The sequence below is a fragment of the Saccopteryx bilineata genome, chromosome 4 (genome assembly GCF_036850765.1).
Source record: "Saccopteryx bilineata isolate mSacBil1 chromosome 4, mSacBil1_pri_phased_curated, whole genome shotgun sequence".
Lineage (NCBI taxonomy): Eukaryota > Metazoa > Chordata > Mammalia > Chiroptera > Emballonuridae > Saccopteryx > Saccopteryx bilineata.
This window is the reverse complement of record NC_089493.1, coordinates 290,311,875-290,337,190: the sequence shown is the minus strand read 5'-3', so window position 1 is coordinate 290,337,190 and position 25,316 is coordinate 290,311,875. Positions and strand designations below refer to the sequence as shown.

Sequence of the window (25,316 nt, the reverse complement as noted above, 5' to 3'; positions counted from 1 at the left end):
TGCCCGGCTCGCCAGCAGGACTTCCCCTTGGCTTGTGGCTCTTCAGGAGGAAGTCGGTGTCGGTGCTCCTTGTTCCCATCTTGCTTCTGTTCTTCCTCGGGGGGCTCACATTGTGAGTGCCGTTCTGCTGGGGGTCAGAGGAGAGCTTTTCCTGGGAATGGGAGAAACAAGTTGTGGGCTCCACCTCCCAGCCTCCCCGGGTTTTCCCTGACCCCAAACAGTGCTGTCTGGGAGAAATGCGAAATTCTAGCCCAGCCAGGTAACCTAGTGTGGAAGAAGGGCCACTTGCTGGGTCCAGCACATCGGGTAGATCACTTGACCCTTCTGAGCTTCAGTTTCCTTTCTCATAATGGCGATAAGAACACAGAATCCACGGGATGATTAAGTGACTAGCTCCTGGAAACACCGGACACAAGGTGGCGCTCAGTGAGGAGTCACCCCTCCCTTCTGCTTTTCTGGGTCTTCTGAGTGTCAAAGTTAAGCCGTTCTTTCTTCATGCTAAGGCGAGCTAGTCCTGGGTCTTTGACACAAAAAAACCTGCATGGTTCCTTTGTGCTGAGCGGCTGAGCTGCTGGCATTAGCACCACGCGTTTTTAAATGCCGAGAATCCCATGCGCTCAGAGCTCGTGCAGGGAGCGATGTGGTTGTAGCTCTGCTGCCTCTCGTTCCTGGAGAGCAAGCCCAGCGCCCAGGTGTCAGGTTGCCGTTGGCAGCCAGCATCCTGCCTGGGCACTGCTGGCTGCGGAGTGCAGCGCAGAGGGAGGGGCGGGCTGCGCTCCCCTGCCTGAGGGTGCTGGCTGGGCCTCGCTCTCGCCCTTTGGCCTGGTTGTAGCGGACTTGTGGTCTGGAACAGGCTCCTTAAAAAGGCAAGTATGAGCTGTTACTATTCAGTGTTAATAATAAACATCGAAACTCTGAGGCTGAGAAGACTCTAGAACTCTGAGGAAGATATAAAGGGCCAGTGAAACTATTCCATGATGCCTGGCGTCCTTTACCAGCTGTGTCTGACTGTTCTCCCACACGTCGTGGGGCTGGACGTGGTCGTCGGCCCTAGGTGACAGGCAGGACAGCCGAGGCTGAGGCCGGGTGGCCAGCTTGCCCAGGGTTACATGCCAGCTCCAGCAGGCGAGTCCAGACCCTTCACCATGTGCGTGCTGCCCCTCTAACGCCTGATGTGGCCTGGGGAGAGAGGAGTGTCCCCGAGGGCGGCAACTTGAGAGAGACAGGCGGGCACAGCGTGGGTAAGTGGCCCAGGCTTCTGTGACGCTGTGCGGAGCAGGACATTCAGTGGCCGAGAGGGTTTTCCCTTTGTTGGCCTTTGAGTCCACGAGTGTATAGTGACATTTCTCCTCTCCCACTTGTGTTTGGAGGGTCGTTCTATGTGTCTTCCTGGCTAGTGAGCCCCTTGACGAAGTTACAAAGGAGTGGAAGGGAAAGCGCTGGGCTGTTGCTGAAGGTATCCCCTGCTCACGCAGAAGCATGGTCCCTGGCCCCAGGTCACCACTGTTCTCGGTCCCATGGACTTCTGTCAGCTAGGAGCTCTGTGTCATCAAAGGCTCCGACAGACTGCCTGGTAAAAGCCAGCTTCTCACTTGCTCCTGGGTGGGGGTTTGGGCAAATTCCTTAGGGCTCATGTTATCTGAGTGTGAACGGGGTGGTAATACCTACCCCTAAGGCTGTGGTGCAGACTAGCTCGTGTGGCACATGTGGAGAGCTGAGATCACTGTCCAGAACGCGGCTCATATTCAAGAAATGGCAGGAGTTCTGATACTAGGAACAGCAGATTGCTCAGTGAGTACCATCTTAGGAGTGAGGTGAGGGGTGGGGGCTGGGAGGGGCTCAAGTAGAGGACAGAGGAAGACTGTGGGGAATGGCCTGGTGGACATCTGCCCTGTTTGTCGGCCAGCCGGTGCCTCCATTCCAAGGGAGGACCCAGCCCCGGTCGTGTTAGCCTTGATACAGTTCTCACCCCTCCCGATGGGCTCAGGAGTCCCCGTGTCCACGTTCTTCCTCCTGGGTGCTTAAGGCCCCCATGGAGCAGAGAGAAGTAGAGGGAGAAGGCGGGGACCTGGAGCCAAGGGGAGTCCCAGAAAGCAAGGGACCTGGGAGGGCCTGGACGGCATGGCGCGGAGGGAGCAGAGGCCTCGAGGAGCCTGTGCTGCCTGTGGCTTCATGTTTCCACTCTGAAACAGTCATGACCTGGGGGATTCTCTGTCACCGAGGAGTTAGCCCCAGGCCAGTGCCTGAAGACTGCCACGGCTGCCCACATTTCTGCTGTTTGCCCGACCTGGCCCTCCTGGAAAGTTCTGGTGGGTCTTCCTTGGCGGACCTTACTCTGAGGGTAAAACTTGAGGAGTTCAGGGCCTTGAGGTGCTTTCTGGTTTATGAACGTCTCTAAGCCACACGCTCTGTCCCCACGAAGCTCCCCTGCCCTACGGAGTGGTTGGACCTGACCTTGCTCGGACATCAGTTGGCCGGGCTCTGGTGCAGGCCTTTCACACCCCAGGAAGGCCCGTGGGGCCACATTCCTGCACAGGCGGCGCTGGGCTGAGGTCAGGCTGTCAGCAGGGCCGGGCTGCTTCTGGAGGCTCTGGAAGAATCCGTTCCCTGGCACTGTCCCGTTTCTAGACGTCACCTGCAGTCCTTGGCTCAGGGTCCCTTCCTCCGTTTTCAGATCCAGGAGTATGGCACTTTCTGTCTCCCCCTCTTACCTCCTGCCTGCCTCTTCCAGGGACACTGATGTGACACTGGGCTCGTTGGATAATAATCCTCCACCACCACCACAAAAGCCCAGTCACGCCTGCAAGTCCTTTGCCACAGGAGATAGCATTCATAGGTTCCAGGAATCAGGCTGTGGGTGTCCTTAAGGGACATTGTTCTGCCTCCACACCGCCATGTATCATAGGACAGCTCAGTGCAGAACCATCCCTCCCATGTTGGAGAGCGGTCCTGCCCGAGGAACTTTGCCCCTGTTGCTTGCAAGCTGTCGGATGCTCAGATAGGTTAGTGGACCCCACTGTACCTCGGTTTTCTTACGGTGAAGTGCTGCCCAGGGTTGTCAGGATCCAGCGAGTTCGCATGTGTAGCTTCTCCTGCACCTTCGCCTCGCTCCAGCAAGGCACACACTGCTTTCTTTCCCTGTGCTGGGCTGTGGGCGGAATGTCAGAGCAGTGTGACGGTTGGAGGCAGCGCCAGCCCAGTGTGTGGCGGCTTCTCTGGGTGCCGCCACTGACTCCCCACCATTGTTTTATTCATAAAAGCTAGTGCTACACAGAGTGCTGGGTGGGCCTATTATGGTGGCGGCTTTCGCCTCTTTTTATTTTCTTGAACTGAATTCCTGCACTTGCAGTCACTGGGTTAAAGGCCTCCCGAAATGGCCAGAAGGCTGTAGAACTCACACTGCTGCTGCACTCGGCTGGCAGAGGGTGTCAGCTTCTTCAGGAAAAGGTGTTTTTCATTCTTCAGCAGTACTGCTTGCGTGCCACCGTGTGCCGGCACTGTTCCATGCTGGGGAGGCGGAGACAAGCGTGCCTGCCGTGTGCCGGCGCTGTTCCATGCTGGGGAGGTGGGGACAAGCGTGCCTGCCGTGTACCGGCGCTGTTCCATGCTGGGGAGGCGGGGACAAACGTGCCTGCCGTGTGCCGGCGCTGTTCCGGGCTGGGGAGGGGGGGGACAAGCGTGCCTACCGTGTGCCAGCGCTGTTCCGGGCTGGGGAGGCGGGGACAAGCGTGCCTACCGTGTGCCGGCGCTGTTCCGGGCTGGGGAGGCGGGGACAAGCGTGCCTACCGTGTGCCGGTGCTGTTCTGGGCTGGGGAGGCGGGGACAAGCGTGCCTACCGTGTGCCGGCGCTGTTCCGGACTGGGGAGGCGGGGACAAGCGTGCCTACCGTGTGCCGGCGCTGTTCCGGGCTGGGGAGGCGGGGACAAGCGTGCCTACCGTGTGCCGGCGCTGTTCCGGCTGGGGAGGCGGGGACAAGCGTGCCTGCCGTGTGCCGGCGCTGTTCCGGACTGGGGAGGTGGGGACAAGCCTGCCTACCGTGTGCCGGCGCTGTTCTGGGCTGGGGAGGCGGGGACAAGCGTGCCTGCCGTGTACTGGCGCTGTTCTGGGCTGGGGAGGCGGGGACAAGCCTGGGGCTCATCTCCACAGAAGACTGCTGTTTTTATAACAGGACTATTAATTTATGTTAAAAAGCAAAACCGTTTATGGAATAAGTTTTCAGTCTTGTAGTCGGAGAGGTTTCAGGCTCGATACTGTGTGTGCCCTCTCTCTGGGTCTGCCCCCCCCCCTACCCTGCTGCTCTCGCTGCTGGCAGACACGTGCCTGTGTTGCAGGGACCGACATCATGGTGCGCTGCCTCAAGCTGTTGAAGGAATTCAAGCGGAAGGTCGAAGACGACCAGGACGACGATGACGATGAGGAGCTCATCTCCAAGGGGCTGCCTACGGTGGACATCGTGTATGAGCGGGACATGCTCACGCAGACCTACGAACTCAGTAAGTCCCGTTCTCACACCCGCTGCGGACGGTTCCGACCATCAGAGCTGAGAAATGTTTTGCCCGTGTGTCAAAGGCGGGAAGCAGGAAGCACCGTGGTTCCTTGGAGGACGTACGTAGCCTTAGGGTCAGATTTGAGTTTGGCTCCTTGCTGGGCCACTTGTTAGCCCTGTGACTTTAGCAAGGTCCTCCACACCTCAGTTCCCTCATCTGCAAAGTGGGATAGTGTCCACCCACGCACGTAATGAGAACTGAATGAGGAATGAGGAAGACGTTTGGGGCAGTACCTGGTGCATACAAAGCACTGAAAATATTAGCAATTAGTATCATTTCCCAGAGACTGAAGAGCCACCTCCCCTCTAAAACTGATCTGGAGTCACTGCAGGCTGAGAATCCCAGTGGTAAAGGGGAAAAGCTGTCTTCCCTCGTCCCTCAGCCTATCCCTATGTCCCCTCAGGTCTGTGTAAGACAGCAGTGCCCCTCCTTGCGGGACGGGAGCAGCACAAGGCCGGGTGGCTCAGGAGAGCTGGGTTAGCCGCAGGTTCAAGGACACACTGGCAAATCAGCACAGCTCTTTTGGGGGCGTTAGGCAGTTTTTGTTAACTGTTAACATCTCTCAGACTGGGTTCCCAGAACAAAGTTTGGGAGAAGCTGCCCTGAGCGCTCTCACCCCACCATCAGCATGTTACTGGTTCAGTGTGGGGGCCTGTTCTGATCACCTTTCATGCTGATGTTTATTTTTCAACATGTGCCATACAGCAAACCTCCTTTTTCCAGATGGGTTTGTTTGGCCGCCTCAAGTGTACGGTGGATCAGGACGTGAAGGGGAAATATTTCTGAGCAGTCAGTGAGGTTTGCCAGATAGTCTGCCCTACAGTCCATGTCTTCTACGGGGGGACTTCCTGCCATGTACCCCAGCTCCTTCCTGGAGCTCCCGGTCTCCAGTGGTCCAGTACATTTAGAACTTCCTGGGCAGGGACGCAGGAACAGCACCGGCTGTGACCGAGCAGCAGGGGGGCGCTGACAGGCCAGATGGAGCAGGTGTGGAAGCACGGCCGTCCGCTGCCCACGTAGACGGGCCAGGCAGCATGCCCTCTGCCCTTGCTGGCTGGCGGCGCGGCTGGGCAGCACTGACGGTGTCTGTGATGTCTGTGTCTACTGGCAAAGACAGGGATATCTTTAAAGTTCTTAATTAAAAACTATTTTGATGCTTTTTAAAGGGGTTCATGTCATTTATCTGAAAAAATCCATTCATGTGAAAGAGCTAGCTTCCTCTGCTGGAACTTAGTAGGTCAGCAGTTGATCTCTTGATGTTTGGATGGTGAGCGCTTAAAACCTGGCTGTCAGTGGCAGTGCTCGAGAGCGCTGGGCGGGGCGAGGGCAGGCGTTTGTTTTACTCTGTTTGTTGGTTTCATGGGCTGGAATGTCTGCTTTGAAAGGTGGGAGGGAGCTGACCGACCACAGCGGCCCCTTTGCTGAGCTGGGGGCTCAAGGATCTCGTTTCACACAGTCGAGCGCAGAGGCACGAAGGGAATTTCCCAGGCTGAAATCCGAGTGGCCATGAATGTGGGGAAGCTGGAAGCAAGAATGCTGTGTCGTCTCCTTCAAAGGTTCAAAGTTGTCAAGGTAACACCCGAGTCCCCTGCGCACCTCGCTGTCTGGATGCGCCTGCAGTGTGACTGTGAAGGGGTGTCTCAGTGGGTCAGGAAGCGCGACGGGCCTGCTGTCTCTCTCAGGGAGGCAGATGGCTGCCAGGGGCCAAACTCAGGGCGCAGGCCTGTCACATCTCCCCAGCACTGTGCTCTTCATTGGTTTCCACCTTCTGGCTCCCGGGACGCTGAGCTGGCAGCCCCGCGTGGCGTGGTCTCCTGTCCACGTTCCGACCTGCCCCCTCAGCCTGTGTGCTGTGCTCTGCCGGCAGCTTCCGGCCCTCCTCCTGGAAGGCAGTGTTAGAGTTAGGGCAATGATGCAGGGCACTTGGCGCTGTCCTGAGCGTGTGCTTGGCATGTAAACATGTTACTCTTTCTGACGTAAGGCCCCGGGAGAGCCCCTCTTCCCTGTCCTAGAAGGCGGAGGGAGCCTGGTTTCGTGATGGCCTTGTCGTCTGTCCTCATGGTGGTGGCTGGCTGGAGCTGGTGACCGCCCGGCCCTGGCTCAGCAGTCTGTGATAACAGTTCTAAACCGTCCGATTTTGTATAGCAAACACTCGGTGCTTACTAACCAGTTCTCTGGGGCTTAGTCCCGAGCCAGGCACTGGGGACACGTGGAAGAGCACGTTAGGGCCCTGCCTGCAGGGAGCTCAGTCTCACGGAGCAGACACACAGTCAGGATTGCAAATGAGAAACCCATCTCCGACAGGCGTGCAGGACCTGGGGGGCCACGAGGCAGGAAGCCCTGAGGGACCCTCGGCAGGGCGGGGCCTGGCTAGGGCCCTGGGTGTGAGGTGGAGCAGACACAGCTGAAGGCAGGGATGCTGAGGAAACCCACACTGCAGCCCCACAGCGCCCCTGAGCACCTGTGTGCGACAGCGCCCCCTGCTGAGCGACTGAGCACGTCTCGTCTCCCCAGGGGTTCATGGAGGACGAAGGGCGGCAGCGGACCACCAAGTACATCTCCTGCATGTTCGCGGAGGAGAGCGACCTCAGCCGGCAGTACGAGAGGGAGAAAGCCCGTGGCGAGCTGCTGACCACCGTCAGCTTGGCCTCCGTGCCTGAGGAGTCCTGCCCAGCGGAGGGGGAGGACACGTTCCTCTCTGAGTCGGACAGTGAGGAGGAGGGCAGCAGCAGCAGCAGCAGAAAGAGAGGCAGAGCGTCCCAGGGGGACACAAAGTCCTCGAGCGGCGGCCTCGGGACCCAGCCTCATCACTCCACCCCCACCAAGGGTACGGGCTCCCTGGGCCCGCGGCGGCGGGAGAGGGGGCAGGGTGGGCGCCCTCAGTCGGAGCTGCAGCCGGTCCCCCCTCCCTCTGGGTTTCTTCAGACAATCGCTTGTTCAGCTCGGCAGGCACCCGCGTGTCCTCATGATGCCCTCATGCGGGACCGGCTGTGTCACACATCAGAAGCTTGGAGGAGAGGGTCGTGTGTCTGGCTCCTTGGCAGATGTTTTGTTTGTTCTGTTGTGTTTTTACTATTAAAGGGATGGAATTCCATAAGCTGCTTCTATTCCTTCCCTCCAACAACCTCAGAATCGGCAGGTTTTTAGTTTAGTTATGGAAGCCTGTGTAGTGGGCGGAGGGTGGTGCTGATGACAGGTGTGCGCACCGTGCACTCGGCCCACTGCCCTTGTCTGTCACGGGCACATGGGGCTGTGGCCTGTGCGGGTCTGGTCTGGCGGGAGCCCGGTGCCCTCTCGCCCTCCCCTTGACGAGGCCCCAGCTCACTCTTCCCTCCACTGCAGGTGGCTGGAAAGTCAGCCTGCCCTCGCTGAAGAAGCAGCCGTCCACCTCCCTGGCAGCTGCAGAGGAGAAAGCCGGCCGGAGCTCTGTCACCGGGGACAGCCTGCTGGACAGCAGCGGCCTCTCGGACCCCAGCATGTCCCTCGACTCCCAGTGTGTGGAGAATAACAGCGGCAACATAGCTGTGATCGAAGAGGTCAGGCTTGAGAACCCGAAGGTGAGCGAGTGCCTGCAGTGCGGCACCTCTTCTCTGGGAAGCAGTCTGGGCAGGCGGGCATCGGCCTTGCCAGTTCCATGCTTCAGAATCACAAAACAGAATCAAAAAGCGGCAGATGGCCCTGGCCAGTTGGCTCAGTGGTAGAGCATCAGCCCGGCATGTGGAAGTCCTGGGTTTAATTCCCGGCCAGGGCACACAGGAGAAGCGCCCATCTGCTTCTCCACCCCTCCCCCTCTCCTTCCTCTCTGTCTCTCTCTTCCCCTCCCGCAGCCGAGGCTCCATTGGAGCAAAGTTGGCCTGGGCACTGGGGATGGCTCTGTGGCCTCTGCCTCAGGCGCTGGAATGGCTCTGGTTGAAACGGAGCAATGCCCCAGATGGGCAGAGTATCGCCCCCTGGTGGGCATGCCGGGTGGATCCCGGTCAGGCACATGTGGGAGTCTGTCTCTGCTTCCCCGCTTCTCACTTCAGAAAAATACAAAAAAAAAAAAAAAAGAGGCCGGCAGGTGCTGAGTGCCCGGCCCGTGCTGGGCAGCAGTCAGGCGCTCATTCATGGGCCACCTGCCCGCAGCCTCACCCGCTGCCCTCCACCTGCTCTGTTAGCTAGATGTTTGAAACTGCCAGCAACTCACTCTTTTTACTTAAATTTCTTTGGGGAGGGACATTTTACATGGCCAATTTAGATCATTGGTTCTCACAGTGACTCAGTTTCCCCTCTGTGGGGCATTTAGCAATGTCTGGAGATATTTTTAATTGTCACAAGTGGGTGGAGAGGGTGGTGCTGGCATGCAGCAGGGAGAGGCCGGGGTGCTGTTACGTGGCCCAGAGTGTGCAGGACAGCGCCCGGCGGAGAGTTGGCCGGCGCAGGGTGGCAGCAGTGCCGCACTGAGAAACCGAGTTCGATGAAAGGCCAGTATCGCCACCATCACACGAGGGAAACCCTAACACAGATGTGATGAAATAAAACTGGATTGGTACATTGGGGCCAGATACTGTTGTATGTCAGAGGGTTAGAGACACAGAAGCATCAAACCAATGCCTTTTCACCATGTAATTAAACAGATTAAAAGTCGATTGACACAGGGGCCCCTTTCTCGTTATATGATTATTTCACTGTCCTTTGTCACCTGACTGTGCCCAGGTATTGGTGGTGCCCCCTGCACTGTAGAAACACGGAGTCAGAGGAGGAGCACAGAGTGACGGGGCGCCTCTGGAGGCTGCCCTGCTGTTCTGTCGGGCCCCACCACAGCCCTGGGGACAAGCGCCAGCTCTGGTCCGGTCCGGGGCAGGGTAGGGAGTCGGGCTCTTGGGATTGAGCGAGGTGCCTACTCGGTCACGACACCACGAGGACTAGACCTGTGTGTGGACTTCCCCGCCCCTTTCTCCCTTCTGCTTGGAGGCTCCTGCTGCTCTTCTCCCTGTAGCAGAAGGGGTGGGGTGGGAAAGGTTTGCTGTGCGCTTTTCTAAAAACTTGGCCCTTTCCTGTCCGTGTGATGCCATAACGCCTCCCTGTCCAGTCATGGTCAGTATTTCTCTACCTGCAGAGCCTGGGCTTGCTGCAGGTGCATCCCAGCAGGGCCCGGGGGCCCGCGTGCCCTTCCCGCACCTCCTGACCTGGGCTTGCTGCAGGTGCATCCCAGTAGGGCCCGGGGGCCCGCGTGCCCTTCCCGCACCTCCTGACCTGGGCTTGCTGTGGGTGCATCCCAGCAGGGCCCGGGGCCCGCGTGCCCTTCCCCCACCTCCTGACCTGGGCTTGCTGTGAGTGCATCCCAGCAGGGCCCGGGGGCCCGCGTGCCCTTCCCGCACCTCCTGACCTGGGCTTGCTGCAGGTGCATCCCAGCAGGGCCCGGGGGCCCGCGTGCCCTTCCCCCACCTCCTGACCTGGTCCATGCTCCAGGTCCTAGAACTCCCGTGCTCACTTCCCAGCTCAGCACTTTCTCTTCCTCGTGAAAGCTGTTCCCAGAGCACCCGCTGCTCCCTGTGCTCTCCTGCGGCCCCCAGAAGTGGCCGCATGGACTCATGTGCCTCTTCAATGTCTGCTCTGAGGTGCAAGAGGACGAAAGTCTTCCAGCCACCCGATCCCCTTCTTGAGTCTTTGTCTCCTCGCCCCTGGAACCCTCCTGCCTGAAGCTCCAGCAGAAGGCAGGGACGTGGCCTGTTGTGACACCACCACTGAGTAGCCTCTGGTTGTGACACCACCACTGAGTAGCCTCTGGGTGACTTCGTTCTCCTGAAAGTGCCACTCCACTGAGGAGGGACCAGCAAAACAGGCCCTGGGCCCACGTGGTTTGCAGGGAACATGTTAGAGTGGGGTTTCCGTTCGCATTGGTGCCCGTTTTGCTGTGCTCTGACCCCGGAGCTGCTGGGCAGGTTTGCTCAGGCCCCTGGGAGGGGAGCCGTGGACAGAAGTGAGCGCCGGCCAGGTACCAGGGGGAGCACTGGCCGCTCCCTTCCTCCCTCCCCGCCACAGGGCCTGATCTGCCTAGGGCGGCCGCGCTGCCCTCGGGAGCCTGGCTCTGGCCTGTCTTCTGTCCCCAGGGAGGTCGCCGGGATTTCCGGATTTGGAGTCAGGCGCCCGGGAGGCAGGACGTGTCCTGGCGCACATCCATGCTTGTGAACCTGGACAGTTCCTTCGCCTCGCTGAGCCCTGGTTTCCACGTCCATAAAATGGGAAGCGTAACAATAAGGTGGTTGGAAGTTTTTGATGAAAACAAGCTGACTAGAGTGGCGTGGAGCTCTGCTCGCTGTATGGGTTTCTTGGGGAAGACCCGAGAGGAGACGGAGTGAGTGCTTCAGAAGTGCTGCAGTGCTCGCTCTGAGCCCTGTTCTGCAACCAGCGGCCTCCACAGAGACCCCAGATTGCCTGCGGCAGATGTCCCCGTCGTTTCAAAGCACTGAAATAGTGCGGCGGGCGAGACTTGGGGCAGCAGCCCTCTGGGCTTTCCTCTGGAGACGTGGGCGTAGAAACTCCATAAGGAGGAGTGGTGTCTGCCCCCACGCTGTGCTGAGCCCCTGTGTTCTTGTGCTTTTGGTCCTTGTTCTAGGAGAGCAGCAGTTCCCAGAAGGCTGGGAAGCACGGCCCAGGCCAGGACAAACCCCACGAAACCTACCGCCTGCTGAAACGCAGGAACCTGATCATAGAAGCTGTCACCAACCTCCGCTTAATCGAGAGCTTGTTCACGTAAGGAGTCGTCTGTCTTGCACTAATGCTAATCTCATGCCAATTAGTCAAGTACAGAAATGACCAGGAACCGTTTGAATCTCCCTTCCCCGTTCAGATTCTCATAGTATCCCTCTGTAGTAAGAGGATTTAGAGTTTGTCCTTGTGATTTGACAAGTGTAGACACTGAGGAATATCAATACCGTGGACAGGGAGAGGTGACTGAGCAAGAACTAGAATCCCTGGGGGAAGTGCGCGTGCCTCTGTCCTTCCTTGGAGACGTTGCGGCAGCGAAGGGGGAAGAGAAAACTTAGGCGGGCAGTAGCGGTGGCTAGAACCTTACAGGAAAGCAGAACAAAAGACAGAACTCCTGTGGGCGGGGCCTCTGTTCACGTGGAGGCTCCGCGCTCTGATCTGGTCCTCAACCCGTTTCCACCACCCTCTGGGCAGCGTCTTCCCGGCTTCTGAGGCTCCCAGCGTGAGAGCCGCTGAGTCAAGGACGTGACTCTTCTAACCAGGCGAGGGGGAGAGGGCATCTGCAGATACTGCCGCTGAGCTCCCCTCTTCTGTGCAGTGATGGGTTTGGCCAGATGTTCTAAATGTCCCTGCTGTCCCTGCCATTCCCATCGGTGACCTGGAAACATCCCCGCAGTGACTCTGAGGTCTAGAGAAGAAGGTGTTTGAGGACAGGAATCAGGGAACTTCAGGCCTGAAGGTGTTGACAGTGTAAACTGGAATATTCCTCACTGGATGTCAACTCGGCATCAGGACTTTGTAAGGATAGGCGGCCGGCCTGGCTACTCGCTTCCTCTGGCATCACCACAGGCCATGTGATCTCTTGATCTCGGGGGGTTGAGCTCAGAGCGTGAAGCCTCTGCGAGTGGTGGGCTGTCTTGACTCACTGTTGGTCCCAGAGAGGAATGGTCTTACTGCCTCAGGAAGTCAGCCTTCTAGGGGTGATGCTCGCTTAGCTCCCTCGTTTCCTCTGGACTCCAGGAGGCATCCAGTGGCCTGGGTTGAGAAGGGCCTTCCCTGTTGAGATTAGAAATGTTGAGTGCTTATTTTGTGATGCCCCAGGATTCAGAAAATGGTCATGGACCAGGAGAAGCAAGAAGGCGTGCCCACCAAGTGCTGTAAGAAGTCCATCATCCGCCTGGTGCGGAACCTGTCTGAGGAAGGCCTCTTAAGACTGTTCCGGACCACGGTGATTCAAGATGGCATCAAGAAGAAGGTAACCACGGGCTCCTGACGCCCACAGAGCCAGCCGGGCGCTGTGGGAGTTTCCTTGTCTAGCTTCTCATGTCCTTGTTCTGTCTCGGTCATTCCTTTGTTGTCAGTAACTCGGAAGTTCCCATCATGCCCCCTAAATTTGGGGGCCAGGGTCACCCACCTCTCTGTGGAAGCTGGAAACAGAGCAGAGGAGCGAGGTGCTGGGCCCAGAGCGGCCCATGCTGCCCCAGGCAGTGCCCAGCCCTGCAGCCGCCCGGAGAGAGGAGGGCAGGCGGGCTCCCTGACTGACGCACAGCAGGGCAGCACGGGTGGAAATTAGGCAACATTCAGGAGGTGGGACGTTTAGACTAAGCAGCAGCATGTTTTCCACAGAGATCTGAGGCAGCGTCTCCCGGAGGAAATGATGGCTGTGGCTAATTAGGATGCACTGCTGGGGTTACCGATGGGGAACAACACATCTCTTCTGTCTCAATTTATCTGTTTCTGTGCAAAGTTTGGGGCCATTCCCATAGCAACTGTAGCTCAGTGGCTTTGCACATATTCTAAGGCCTAAGTTTTTTTGGGTCAGAATAATTTGAGAGCCCAGCTGGGCACTGGGACCAGAGGGAACAGTGCTGCAGGGACAGTCACTTGTAATTTCCCAATATCTTTTTCTGACTATACTTAAGTCTCTGCCTTGAGAGAGCTCTGCTTTGATGTTTTGTTTTGTTAATAAGCTGGCAAAGGCACTTCTGGGTTTTTTTACTTTATCTTATTTATTGAGACATTTGATATTTGAAAAACATAGAGCAATACAAAACAATGACTTAAGAAACACATTTTCTACCATTCCCAGTTGGCAGCGCTCATGAGTGTCTGTATCTGCTATGAGTCCCCTTGACCTTGTTCTGCTCCTGTCCCCAGCCCGCCGGCCGCTCAGCCCTTTGCGCAGGGGCGGGAGGCCCCGTGCTGACGTCTGTCCCTAGAGGACAGAGCCCCGCCCCCCGGCTGGAGCACCTCTGATTTCTGTTCGTCTGCACAGAGCAGGTCTCAGACGGCCCTCCCTCTCAGGGCAGAACCTGAGGGCAAGAAAACCTCCCCTCGTTTAAGAGTGGAGAGGGGCCGTCTGGCAAGGGGGGCCACTGTGTCTCCGGCTCCTCCTTGGCCCCGTGTCCACCAGGCAGTGCCGGGAGGACTGCGCCAGGAGTGGGGAGGGATGCAGGTGCCGTGGGTGCACCCCGAGGATCATGAAACCTCAGGGATGAAGGGCCCAGTCCTGGGGGCCTCTCGCCGCAGCAGCACTGTTGTGGTGCCACTTAACGGCACCCACGCTTCCCGCCGGAAGGGCTTGCAGTTTAGGTCAGCTGCCTCCAGAGGAAGCGTACGTGTCTCGGCAGCACTTTGGCCCCAGAGCATGGCGCCTCGGGCAGCCTCCTGGTCTTCCGGCGCTGTGTTGGCCACCGTGGCCGTGCCCAGCCCTCGCCTCGGCCCTGCACCTGGCCGCCTGCCGTTTGGCCTTTGGGAAGTTGGCTGCACCATTTGGCTTTGCAAAGTGAGGAAATGGGAATGTTTTGTGTTTCACCGTGCTTTTACAGTCTCGGTGTTGGCTAACTGGACCTCGTTTGAGCCTCACAAAACCACAGAAAGGTTGGCAGGGCCTAAGGGAAGGGTCCTCATTTTATAAACGAGGAGCAGGAGAGACTGAGCCAAGGCTGCCTTTGAAAGCCCCCATCTGGGCGTTGCTGCCTGTTCCCTGTGACTGGCCCTCTTTCAGGCCATTTTTGGCATGAAACCTGCTGGCCAGTAAGCCATTCAGAAAACCTTACCTTGTTCTCGCCTGCCAATAACAAACAAAAGGAAGCCTTGCTGTCCAGGTGCCCAGGCCATTGTGCCTCCATCTCCTGCACAGCTGTCACTCATGCCCTTCTAAGTTCCCCTCGTGTCACCTGGTTGTCCCGCATGCAGTGGTACCCGCTCTGCTCAGCTTCGGTGCTGTGGGAAAGGTAGAGCGACAGAGCAGCTCTGAGCCTCTGCCGGTTTGTTGAGCAGCGTGCCTGGCAGGAGTCCTGCCGTGGCACTCAGTGTGGGGTTAGGGAAAGCCAGGCACCTTTTCCAGATGGAAGCCCTCAGGACTCAAAAGCAACTATAGGAAATACTCAGCAGGAGCTGGCATCGGCTGTGGCCAGCCGGGTCGAGGCGAGGCCGGTAGGCCGGGACCACCAGCGAGGGACCCCCCAGAAGGCCACTCTGCTTCTAGACCAGAAGTCCTCCCCTGAGCAAAGTAGCCAATTAGGGACGGCGAACTCTCTCGCCCGATCGCCCGGGGAGTCTGACGGTGGCAGGCTCTTTAGCCGTGTGCTCTGCTTCCGTCTCCTGCCTTTTGGAAAAGTTAGAGCCGAGCATGGTGCCCAGCCTCCCCCGCCTCCCCCCCCCCCCCCCCCCCCCCCCGCCCTCTGCGACTCTCGGCCCTGTCTGCAGGTGGACCTGGTGGTGCACCCGTCCTTGGACCAGAACGACCCTCTGGTGAGAAGTGCCATCGAGCAGGTTCGTTTCCGGATCTCCAACTCCAACACCGGAAACAGGCAAGTGGCTTTGTCTTCACTCCTGAAGCTATTTGCACAAAAGCCCTTTATTCTTGTGTGAAACCCGTGAACTCACTGGGTTGGGTTTATGGTTCATGGTTCACGACTCCTAGTCTGACAAGGGTCAGTTTCTGGAATCTTGAAGCAAAAAGAAAATCCTCACATTCTTAATTCTATTCTAATGGTGAGCAGAGCACTCCCAGTGAGGCCCTGTGACATGTAAAAGCGCTCAGTCTCATAATGGCCCCAAACGACTCTGTGGTCTCTCCGCGCTCTTCTCTAATCTTGTCCATAAACCATCGATTGGACCAAGAGGCTGCTTAGCTGGGCTCAAACCAGGTGCGCGTGGGTGAGCGAGGCCTGGCTCTCGCTCGCAGGCGCTGCTTTGTGCGGCTTGATGAGCCAGGTTTCTGATTTCTGGCATTCCTGAGCGTGTCGGAGGACCTAGTGCGTCGGGCTCCTGTCCTCACAGGTGGCAGCTGCCCTGCAGGCGGGGTGCACACACGCTCCAGGGCACCACAGGCCTCCTTTCCCCGGTGTCTGGTGACCTTGACACATTTCATCCATTTACGTCTGCCTGGCCTCTACAGGCAGTTGAGTTTGAAACCTCAGGATTGAATGGCTTCATGTGATTCATGAGAACTGACCCTGTCATTTCTCTCGGCCCTGGGTTTTCTCAGCATAACATCAGTCTTGTTCTTTGGTTGCAGGGCTAAAGGGCCCCAGCTTCCGGCGCCCCAAGGGGATACCGAAGAAGAAAGTCAAGGAAAAGAGGACCCAAGTGGGTCAGGAGACTCTCAGCTGAGTGCTTCCTCTAAACCAGAAAGTGGACGGGTGAAGAAAACTGACGAGAAGATGGGTATAACCCAGCTTAAAAACTACAACCCTGTTATAGGTAACAAGCAGCTTCTAGTTGATGTCTGATCGTGTTTCATTTGTTGTTTGCATGGTGCCAGTTAAGTCTCTCAGGGTTTTACATCTAAGCACTGGGCTGCAGTCAGAGAATAAGGCTCAGTGACTGGCGCGCCGTGTGGGCTGGTCACATGATTTCACCGGCCTCAGTTTCCCTACCTGCAAGATGGGAATGATTCTTGCCAACATACCTCACAAGGCTATGGTGAGACTCAGGTGAAATTAGGCTAGATCCCAACATGAGGAATTATTCACAAAGATAGCTCCTTCTTCTAATGATCCTTGGGCTGGAATATTCTATAAAGCACAGAAAATCTCCACCTCTCCTGACCCCAGAAGCCTTCTGGTAGTTACAGCCATTGGCGAGTTCGAGCGTTGGTGTTGTTTGCCCAAGTCAGGTCTCTAACAGAGCTGTCTCCTCCGTCACCCCCCCGAGCTGCTCTAATGTGAATGTGGGAGGGGGCAGGGACAGGGCTTCCTAACGGGGTGCTTCCCTCCTCCCTAGTCATCGGTGTCTGTGTTGGTGGGGAGGGCATAGACGACTTCTCAGGGCACAGACCTGTGCCAGGCAGAGAAATGTCCTGGTGTGGGACGTAGCAAACTCGGGGTTTCCAGGCAGAAGAGCCATTTGTATGACTCATCTTCCCGAAGGTTACTGTCACACGAGCGTGACCTTTACTGTCAGGGTTTCACTGGTGGAAAGCTCAGACAAGGAGAAACGTGAGCACGTGTGTGTGCAGCTGACGAGCACATGCACTTGAGTGACAGAAGGCAGCGAGTGTGCTTCTCCAGTGGACCAGGGTGGTGGGGAGGAGGGACCTCTGGCCACATGTCCTCACCGCCCTGTTCCCGTGTGCCCCGTGACCCTCGCCTGTTCTCTCTCACCGGGAAAGGCTTTATTTGTTCCAGCAAAGAAATAAGGTGCTTTAAAAGAACGTAGATTTTGGAATATTTTGCACAACCCCATCAAGCCAGTTCTAGACAGAGGTCTGTCAGGCTCTCCGTGGTGGCTCCCTTTTCCATCCCACTCCGGGTCATCGCCTGCACTCTCTTTCTCCGCTCCACCCTGTCACTCCAGCCTCCCGGCCCTTCCTCGAGTGTATCGGGCACTCAGCCGGGTTGCACAGCCTCAGGTCTCTGCATGGCCGCCAGTCACAGACCTGAGGACTTCGCCAAGGCCTCTCCCCGTGAGGCCTGTCCTGGCCTCGGTATAGAATCACACCCTCCCCCCGTCCTTCCTTGCTTATTTACTGCACCAGCTGTTTCCATATGATGTATTGTTTTAGATGTTTTGGTATTGTCTGCTCTTTCCCACCAGAAAGTAACTTCCAAGAGAGTGGGAACATTTGCTGTCCCGCTGGCGCCTGAGCCATAGTGGCAACAATAGTGGTTTGAGTGACGTGAGCTGACTTGATCTGGGACTTTTCAAGCACTACCCTCTCCCTTTCTTGCCTCAGTTCCTGGACTTGGGCGTTCTCTCGGATTTCTGCCCAAAATGTCTCGCCTGCGGATGGTCCACACATTTCTGTGGTACTTGGTCTATGGGCACCCTGTCAGCAACACGGTCGAGACGCTGGGCCTCAGCAGTGAAAGGAGACTGGGCGCACAGGAGCTGGGCCGGCCTGGAGCCATGCCCGCCTCCAGAAAGTACCCGGAGGCCCCCTCTGATGCCCTGCCGAAGGACGCCCAGGAGGGAGCGGTCTGGGAGACTGAAGTGGAGCTCGGCACAGAGACGGGTGAGACGCACAGGCCAGGTGGGCGGCAGCAGGGTCCGAAGGGGAGTCATTATGGTTCCGTGTTCTTATCTGAACTGGCAAGCCCCACACTACCCTGACCAAAACAGACGCATAATCTAAACTTCCTGACCCTCTGGGCTTCCTGCCCGACGAGTAGAGTTTTGTCAGTCTGTGGTAGGAGAGAGCCAAGACCTACCAGGAGGTGAGAGCCCCATCATGACCTGGCCCCATCTCTGGTTTCTTCCTAGTGTATGTGGATGAGGTCTCATGGATGCGCTACGTCCCTCCTATCCCAATCCACAGGGACTTTGGCTCCGGCTGGGCTCTTGTCAGCGACATTCTCCTCTGCCTGCCCCTCTCCATCTTCCTCCAGATCGTGCAAGTCAGCTACAAGGTACTGGCAACTTCCAACCTGTCACCCAGGCTTGTCCCTCAGCTCCAGGCCAGAGGGTCTACACTCACCTGGTCAAACAAAAATACTGCAAGACTTACAGTTGGACAGATGAGTGGGTGGGTGCGTGGATGGATGGATGAGTGGATGGATGGGTGGGTAGGTGGATGGATGAGTGGATGGATGGGTGGGTGGGTGGATGGATGGATGGGTGGGTGGGTGGATGGATGGATGATGGGTGGATGGATGAATGGATGGGTTGGTGGATGGATGAGTGGATGGGTGGATGGATGGATGAATGGATGGGTGAGTGGATGAATGGGTGGGTGGATGGATGGATGAATGGATAGGTAGGTGGATGGATGAGTGGATAGGTGGGTGGATGGATGGATGGATGAATGGATGAGTAGGTGGATGGATGGATGAGTAGATGGGTGGGTGAGTGGATGGATGGGTGGGAGACAGAAGTTGGGATAGACGGTTGGTAGATCAAAGACTTATTCTTCTAGATAGATCAATCATAAGATAAAACAGACATAATTATGATGTAACAATAAAATAGATTTTTAGAAAATTGATGAGTACAGAAAAAGGAGAAAATAGGAATTACCCATAACTCCCCCACTCAGAGAGCTATCACTGCTAGTGTTTTGGGGGCATTTTCTTCTGATCTTTTCTCTAGGTCATGTTTGTGTGTCCATGCGTGTGTATGTGAATATAAGATCTCCCCTTTAAAAAAAAGCACTGAATTGAGACTATACTGTATTTATCCTTTTTCTGTTTATTCCACTGAACAAAACATTGTATTTTCATATCATTAAATTTTAACTTGGTATTACCTGAATTCACAGTACTCCTTCTTATGCACACACCCTAACTTATTAACCATCCTCCACTCTTGGACATTTAAGTTCCAGTTTTATGATATTACAAATGAGATGGATGAATACTTTTTAGTAAACGTATTTGTGGGATGTGCCAGAGTTTTTCCTTGACAATACTGATAGAAATAGAACCACTGGCTTCCAAGGGAATCAGCATTCTTCATGTTTGTTTGTTTTTTACTTTAAGTAATTTTTTTTGTGTGTGTGTGTGTATTTTTCTGAAGTTGGAAACGGGGAGGCAGTCAGACAGACTACCGCATGCGCCCGACCAGGATCCACCCGGCATGCCCACCAGGGTGCGATGCTCTGCCCATCTGGGGCATTGCTCTGTTGCAACCAGAGCCATTCCAGCCCCTGAGGCGGAGGTCATAGAGCCATCCCCAGCACCCAGACCAACTTTGCTCTAATGGAGCCTTGGCTGCAGGAGGGGAAGAGAGAGACAGAGAGGAAGGAGAGGGGGAGGGGTGGAGAAGCAGATGGGCGCTTCTCCTGTGTGCCCTGGCCGGGAATCGAACCCTGGACTCCTGCACGCCAGGCCGACGCTCTACCACTGAGCAAACCGGCCAGGGCCTAATTTTTTATTTTTTATCACAGTTGACGTGCAATATTATATTGGTTTCAGGTGTATGACTCAGTGTTTAGACAATATAGAACTTACCAAGTGATCACCCAGATAAATCTAGTACCCACCTGACGCTATTCATAGTTATTACAATATTAGTGACTGAGTCCCTGTGCTGTACCTTACTTCCCCGTGACTATTCTGTAACAACCTATTGGTATTCCTTATTCCCTTCAGTTTCTGAGAGTCTTTCAATATGAAGTAGTTTCTTGTAGACAGCATATATAAGGGTCTTGTTATGTAGTCAACCTCCATATGTCTGTTTATGGGAGCATTTAATCCATTGGCATTTAAAGTAATTGTTGGCAGCTATGTATTTATTATCATTTTATTATTTATACTTTTTATCTTTCTTTTCTTCTCAAAAAAGACCCTTTAACATTTCTTATAGTATTAGTTTGCTGGTGATGAACTCCTTTAGTTTTTTCTTGTCTGGGAAGCTGTATATCTGTCTTTCAATTCTAAATGACAGCTTTGCTGGGTAGAGTAATCTTGGTTGTAGGTCCTTGCTTTCATCACTTTGAATATTTCTTGCCAATCCCTTCTGGTCTGCAAAGTTTCTGTTAAGAAATCATTCTTTTGGGAGCTCCCTTGTAGGGAACTGGTTTTCTCTTGCTACTTTTAAGATTCTCTTTGTCTTTAACCTTTAGCACAGCGGTTCTCAACCTATGGGTAGCGACCCTGGCGGGGGTCGAACAACCAAAACACAGGGGTCGCCTAAAGCCATCGGAAAATACATATTTTATTTAAAATGTCTGGTATAATAAATATGTATTTTCCGAAGGCTTTGGCGACCCCTGTGTTTTGGGCGTTTGAGAACCGCTGCTTTAGCATGTTAATTACAGTGTGTCTCAGGGCGGGCCTCTTTCGGTTCATCTTGTTTGGGACTCTCTGGGCTTCTGGGACTTGTATTGTATGTCTGTTTCCTTCACCAGATTATAGAAGTTTTCCATCATTATTTTTTCACATAGGTTTTCAATTTCTTGCTCTCGCTCTTCCCCTTCCGGCACCCCCATGATGCAAATGTTGGTGCACTTGAAGCGATCTCAGAGGCTCCTTAAAACATCCTCACATTTTTGGATTCCTTTTTCTTTTTGTTGTTCTGATTGGGTGTTTTCTGCATCCATATCTTCCAGATCTCTGATTTAATCTTTATTTTTATCTCCTCCACTGTTGATTCCCTGTGGTGTATTCTTTATTTCTCACTGGTTCTTTTTTATGTCTTCTATCTCCGTTTTTATGTTTTCTATTTCTTTGTTGAGGTTTTCACTGAGTTCAGTGAGCAGCCTTATAACCATGTTTTGAACTCTGCATCTCATAGATTGCTTGTCTCCATTTTGTTTAGTTCCTTTTCTGGAATTTTGTTCTGCTCTTTCATTTGGATGTGTTGCTTTGTCTCCTCACTTTGGCAGCTGCCCTCTGTTTGTTTCTGTGTCCTTGGTACAGCTGCTGTGTCTCCCGGCTTGGTGGAATGGCCTTATCCAGTAGTTGTCCCATAGGGCCCAGTGGCACAGCCTCCTTCCCATTCTCCTGAGCTGGGCACCTCGCATGCGTCCCCATGTGGGCTGCGTGCACCCTCCTGTTGAAGTTGAACCTTGACTGCTGTTGGCACCCCAGTAGGAGGGAACTCCCTAACCCGGGCCAGTGGCTGTGAGGACTGGCTGCAGCCACTGTGGAGAAGCATCTGTACAGGAGCTGACCCCACGGAGCAGAACCTTCTTCAGCTGGGCGCTGGCACCTGCTGAGTCTGCTCCTTGAGTGTGTTGCTTGTGGAGGTGGTTGGTGGTGCTTTTGACGTGGTCTGAAGCTGTTCATCGCTGTACTGGCTCTGGGGCCCCTGGGAGGTACCAGCCAAGGTCAGCTGCCCCCTGTGCCCTGCCTGGAGACACCCAGCATGAGCCACAGGGTTGTCTGCAGATGGCTTCTATTTTTGCTGGGCTTGTAGGTGCCCAGGAGAGGCCAGGCTGCAAACCAAGGCCAGCTGCTGCGAGTGCCAGGCCTGGGGCCACTTAACAAGAGGCATGGGTGTACGCAGAGGCCAAGTGCTGCTGTTTAAGAGATTTTAGGAAAGTCTGAAGCATGAGCCAAGACAGGCCAGTTGTGTGGAAAAGCCACTGGAAGCAGGCTGGGTGGGCCCGCAGTGTGGTTGGGGCAGGGCCTCAGGAATCATGGGAGCAAGGCAAACAGGGTGAGCCAGGCGGATGGGGACTCAGATACGCTGCCTGTCTGCTGGTTCCGTGACAGAGAGAGCTCAGCAAAGAAATTGTGGCCTCTGCCAGTGCTTTGGCCTGGGAAGAAGCTTCCCCTCCATTCTCACCTTGACACCAGACCATCCAGCCCCTCCCCACACGTCCTGGTGCCGTTCCTACTGCTGCCCCCGCACTAGAGCCCAGAGCGAGTGCGTCCATGCACGGATGGGCCCTCCCCATACGTCCTGGTGCCGTTCCTACTGCTGCCCCCGCACTAGAGCTCAGAGTGAGTGAGTCCATGCACGGATGGGCCCTCCCCATACGTCCTGGTGCCGTTCCTACTGCTGCCCCCGCACTAGAGCCCAGAGCGAGTGCGTCCATGCATGGATGGGCCCTTTAAGAGGAACCACCTGGGACTCAGCGGCTCTCAGTCTCACTCAGCCACATACCCGCTCGCTTTTATAGTCAGAAGTAACGGGGACTCTCCTCCTGGCACTGGAACCCTGGGCTGGGGGGCCTTGTCTGGAACCGGGACCCCTCGCTCCTCGGGGAGTCTCCACAGCTGAGATGTCCCTCCCGGTTTTTATCCACCACGCATGGGTGTGGGACCAGCCCGTTCCTGTCTCCATGTGGCTTCTTTAAGCCCCTAGCTGTAGGATTGTGTGCAGGTGGACTTCAGGCGGTTCTGAATGATGGTGGTTTTGTAGTTAGCTGTAACTGTGATGTGGTTGCGGGAGGTCTGAGTACCACTTTTATCTACGCTACCATTTTCGTATTTTTTATATGACTAGATTCCCGTATCATCCCCTGGGAATGTTCAGTGGTGTGTGCGGGCAGTGTTGCCCCAGCAGTGTGGCAGATGGGCCGGAAAGGAGGGACAACAAGACTGAAGCAGAGATGTGGGAGGCTGGGGGGTCAGGAAGGATGGGGCACTGTCACCGTGGGGCTGATGGGCAGGTTCCGAGTGGCTGCGGTCCGGAAGATAGTGGTGAGTGGTTTTTCACAATCTCCGGTCTTGAGGGTGAGCTGACCCTTAAAATGGCCTCGTAGGTGGACGACCTTGAGGAGTTTCTGAACGACCCCCTGAAGAAGCACACGCTGATCCGCTCCCTCCCCAGGCCCATCCGGCAGCAGCTTCTGTACAAGAGGTGAGGCTCCAGCATGCCCCTCGAGGTCAGGGTTCTGATCCCCGTGAAGCAGGAGGAGGCCAGGTTTCTGCCTCGCTCGTTGTAAAGACTCGAGGTTTCCGTTCACTCAGCGACCTGCACGCCCAGGGCAAGGGAAGGGCGGGCTGGTAAATGTTAGTCCTCGATTTCACAGTTCTTTAAGTCAAATCTGCTGGTAATGATTGCAGGTACTGGCGTGGTTCTGTCCTTTTGTTACTCTCACTTTCTAAACGGACTCCCCATGTAGCACTGATGATGCTGCCCTTACTGGGTGTGGGAAGGAGATTCTGGACCTCAGGACAGTGCCGGCCCGAGGCCAGAGCACCAGGTCCCACAGGACAGAAGGGGGAGAGAAGGGAGGCACGTGTCTCCCTGCACCTCCCGGACCCGGCTGAGAGCGCAGTGCGGTTGAGCCCTACCCCCTCTGCTCTGCAGACGGTACATTTTCTCGGTGGTGGAGAACCTTCAGAGGCTGTGCTACATGGGGCTACTGCAGTTTGGTCCCACGGAGAAGTTTCAGGACAAAGATCAGGTAATAACGTTCACGCTGAATGAAGGTGGTCCTGACTGCTGAGCACAGGGGCGACAGTCACCCGAGGCGGAGCCTGAGGCTCTCTCCTTGCCCCGTCCCTGTCCCTCTGTAGGTCTTCATCTACTTGAAGAAGAACGCATCCATCGTTGACACCACCATCTGTGACCCACACTACCACCTCGCCCACAGCAACCGGCCCTTCGAAAGGCGCCTCTACGTCCTGAATTCAATGCAGGACGTGGAAAACTACTGGTTTGATCTGCAGTGCGTCTGCCTCAACACCCCCTTAGGTACCGTCTGCTTCGCTGCACCTCCTTTCTGTGGGACCCTAGAATTAGAACTCAACAGGGTGGGGTGCTCCTCGCAGTGTTCAGGCTGCTCTCCAGAGGCCTAAGGTGTCCGTGGGGCTCACTTAGGGAGGGGAGGGGAGGGGTGGAGAAGGGAGGGGAGGGGGAGCGTGCGGCCCTTCGTGGGGCTCCCTTCGGGAAGGGAGGGGAGGGGAGGGTGTGTGGGTCTCCCTTAGGGAGGGGAGGGGAGGGCGTGGGGCCCTCCATGGGGCTCCCTTAGGGAAGGGAGGGCTGGGCCTCGTTGTGGAGGCTGTGCGGCCCTAGCTGTTTGGACCACGCGGCCCCACTTGGTTTTTATTTAGGTGTTCGTTCAGGAGGTATTGGCTGAACACCTCGGCGTGTCATGGCCCATGCCTGACCATGAGCAGTAACACAGCCATCTCTCTTTCATGAGACTCTGCTCCTGTGGCGGAGACGCACACACAGCTGCAGCATGTGCTGAGTGCTGTGGAGGGAGTGGCGAGGGTGACAGCACTCGGGGTGACGAGTAGAAGGCATTTAAATGGGTGGTCACGAGCAGCCTTTCTGAGGAGGAGACAGTTGAACTCAGTTCTAAAGGGTGAGCGTGCCCAGAGCTGGGGGACAGTCCAGGCAGGGGGAATGGCAAGTGCCCCACGTGTGTTTGGAGAATCCGAAAAGGCCACCGTGGGTGGGAAGGAGAGTGGCTGCCAGGACTGGGAGGTGGGCGGAGCCAGACTGGGGCCTTGCGGGACACGGTCGAGTTTGGGTTTGTTCTGAGAGCAGCAAGAGGACATCGGGTGGTTGTAAGCAAGGAGCAGCGAGAGCACTTTTTACAGAGCTCGCCCTGGAGAACAGAGGGCACAGGAGTAGAAAGAAGCAGGAAGGCCAGTTAGGGGGCTGTGACCCAATTCTAGGAGAGACGTTTGCTGGGGACGTGACAGGGGCCGGCTTGGAAAAACTGAGATTTGCAGATGCATGGGCCAGGCCTTGCCCCCACTGTTTTCCTGTCCCCAGAACACCACCCCGACCCGTGCTCCCCTCGCAGGCGGCCACTCCTGCAAGTGTCAACTCCTCGAGAAAGCCTCTCCAGCATCTTCCCTTCATCTTAGCTCACGCAGAATTCCTTGAGCACAGGAAATGTGGCTTCCCAGAGCGCTCGGTGCACAGCACCCCCCAGTGTTGATGGCGTGCCTGCAGGGTTTGTGGAGGCTGTGGAGCCTCCGGTCCAATGCGCTGCTCTCCTCGAAACCAGGTTTCATCTGGTCTTTTCTTTCCACTCTGACCAGGAGAAAAGGGCTGGCAGTCGATTTGCACCTGGGGAAGAAGCCAGGTCCTCTTCCTCCTCACACAGCTGCATGATCAGCGTTGCACATTGACTTTTGCACAGCAAGGGTCACGTGATTTGCCTGTTGAGTTGTTCTGTGCCAGCAGGGCAACGAGTACTTGTATTTGGAGCCTTGGATGAGCCCAAACTTGAGGACAGTATTCCAGACTCCTCTGGCGTTTGTTAGTAAGCTAGGCTTT

The 25,316-nt window shown here is 55.9% G+C and overlaps 1 protein-coding gene across 1 annotated transcript in view; it reads left to right on the top strand.

Moving 5' to 3' along the window:
* GTF3C1 (general transcription factor IIIC subunit 1) overlaps nt 1-25,316 on the top strand; it is a 78,323-nt gene that overhangs the window by 28,694 nt on the left and 24,313 nt on the right. The window contains exons 7-19 of the mRNA XM_066275493.1: nt 4,332-4,493; nt 6,004-6,119; nt 7,062-7,374; nt 7,890-8,104; nt 11,146-11,282; nt 12,339-12,492; nt 14,949-15,052; nt 15,763-15,947; nt 17,422-17,700; nt 17,949-18,094; nt 22,837-22,934; nt 23,388-23,484; nt 23,597-23,774. Coding sequence (XP_066131590.1) covers nt 4,332-4,493; nt 6,004-6,119; nt 7,062-7,374; nt 7,890-8,104; nt 11,146-11,282; nt 12,339-12,492; nt 14,949-15,052; nt 15,763-15,947; nt 17,422-17,700; nt 17,949-18,094; nt 22,837-22,934; nt 23,388-23,484; nt 23,597-23,774 — 2,184 coding nt within the window. The remainder of the gene's footprint in view (nt 1-4,331; nt 4,494-6,003; nt 6,120-7,061; nt 7,375-7,889; nt 8,105-11,145; nt 11,283-12,338; nt 12,493-14,948; nt 15,053-15,762; nt 15,948-17,421; nt 17,701-17,948; nt 18,095-22,836; nt 22,935-23,387; nt 23,485-23,596; nt 23,775-25,316) is intronic.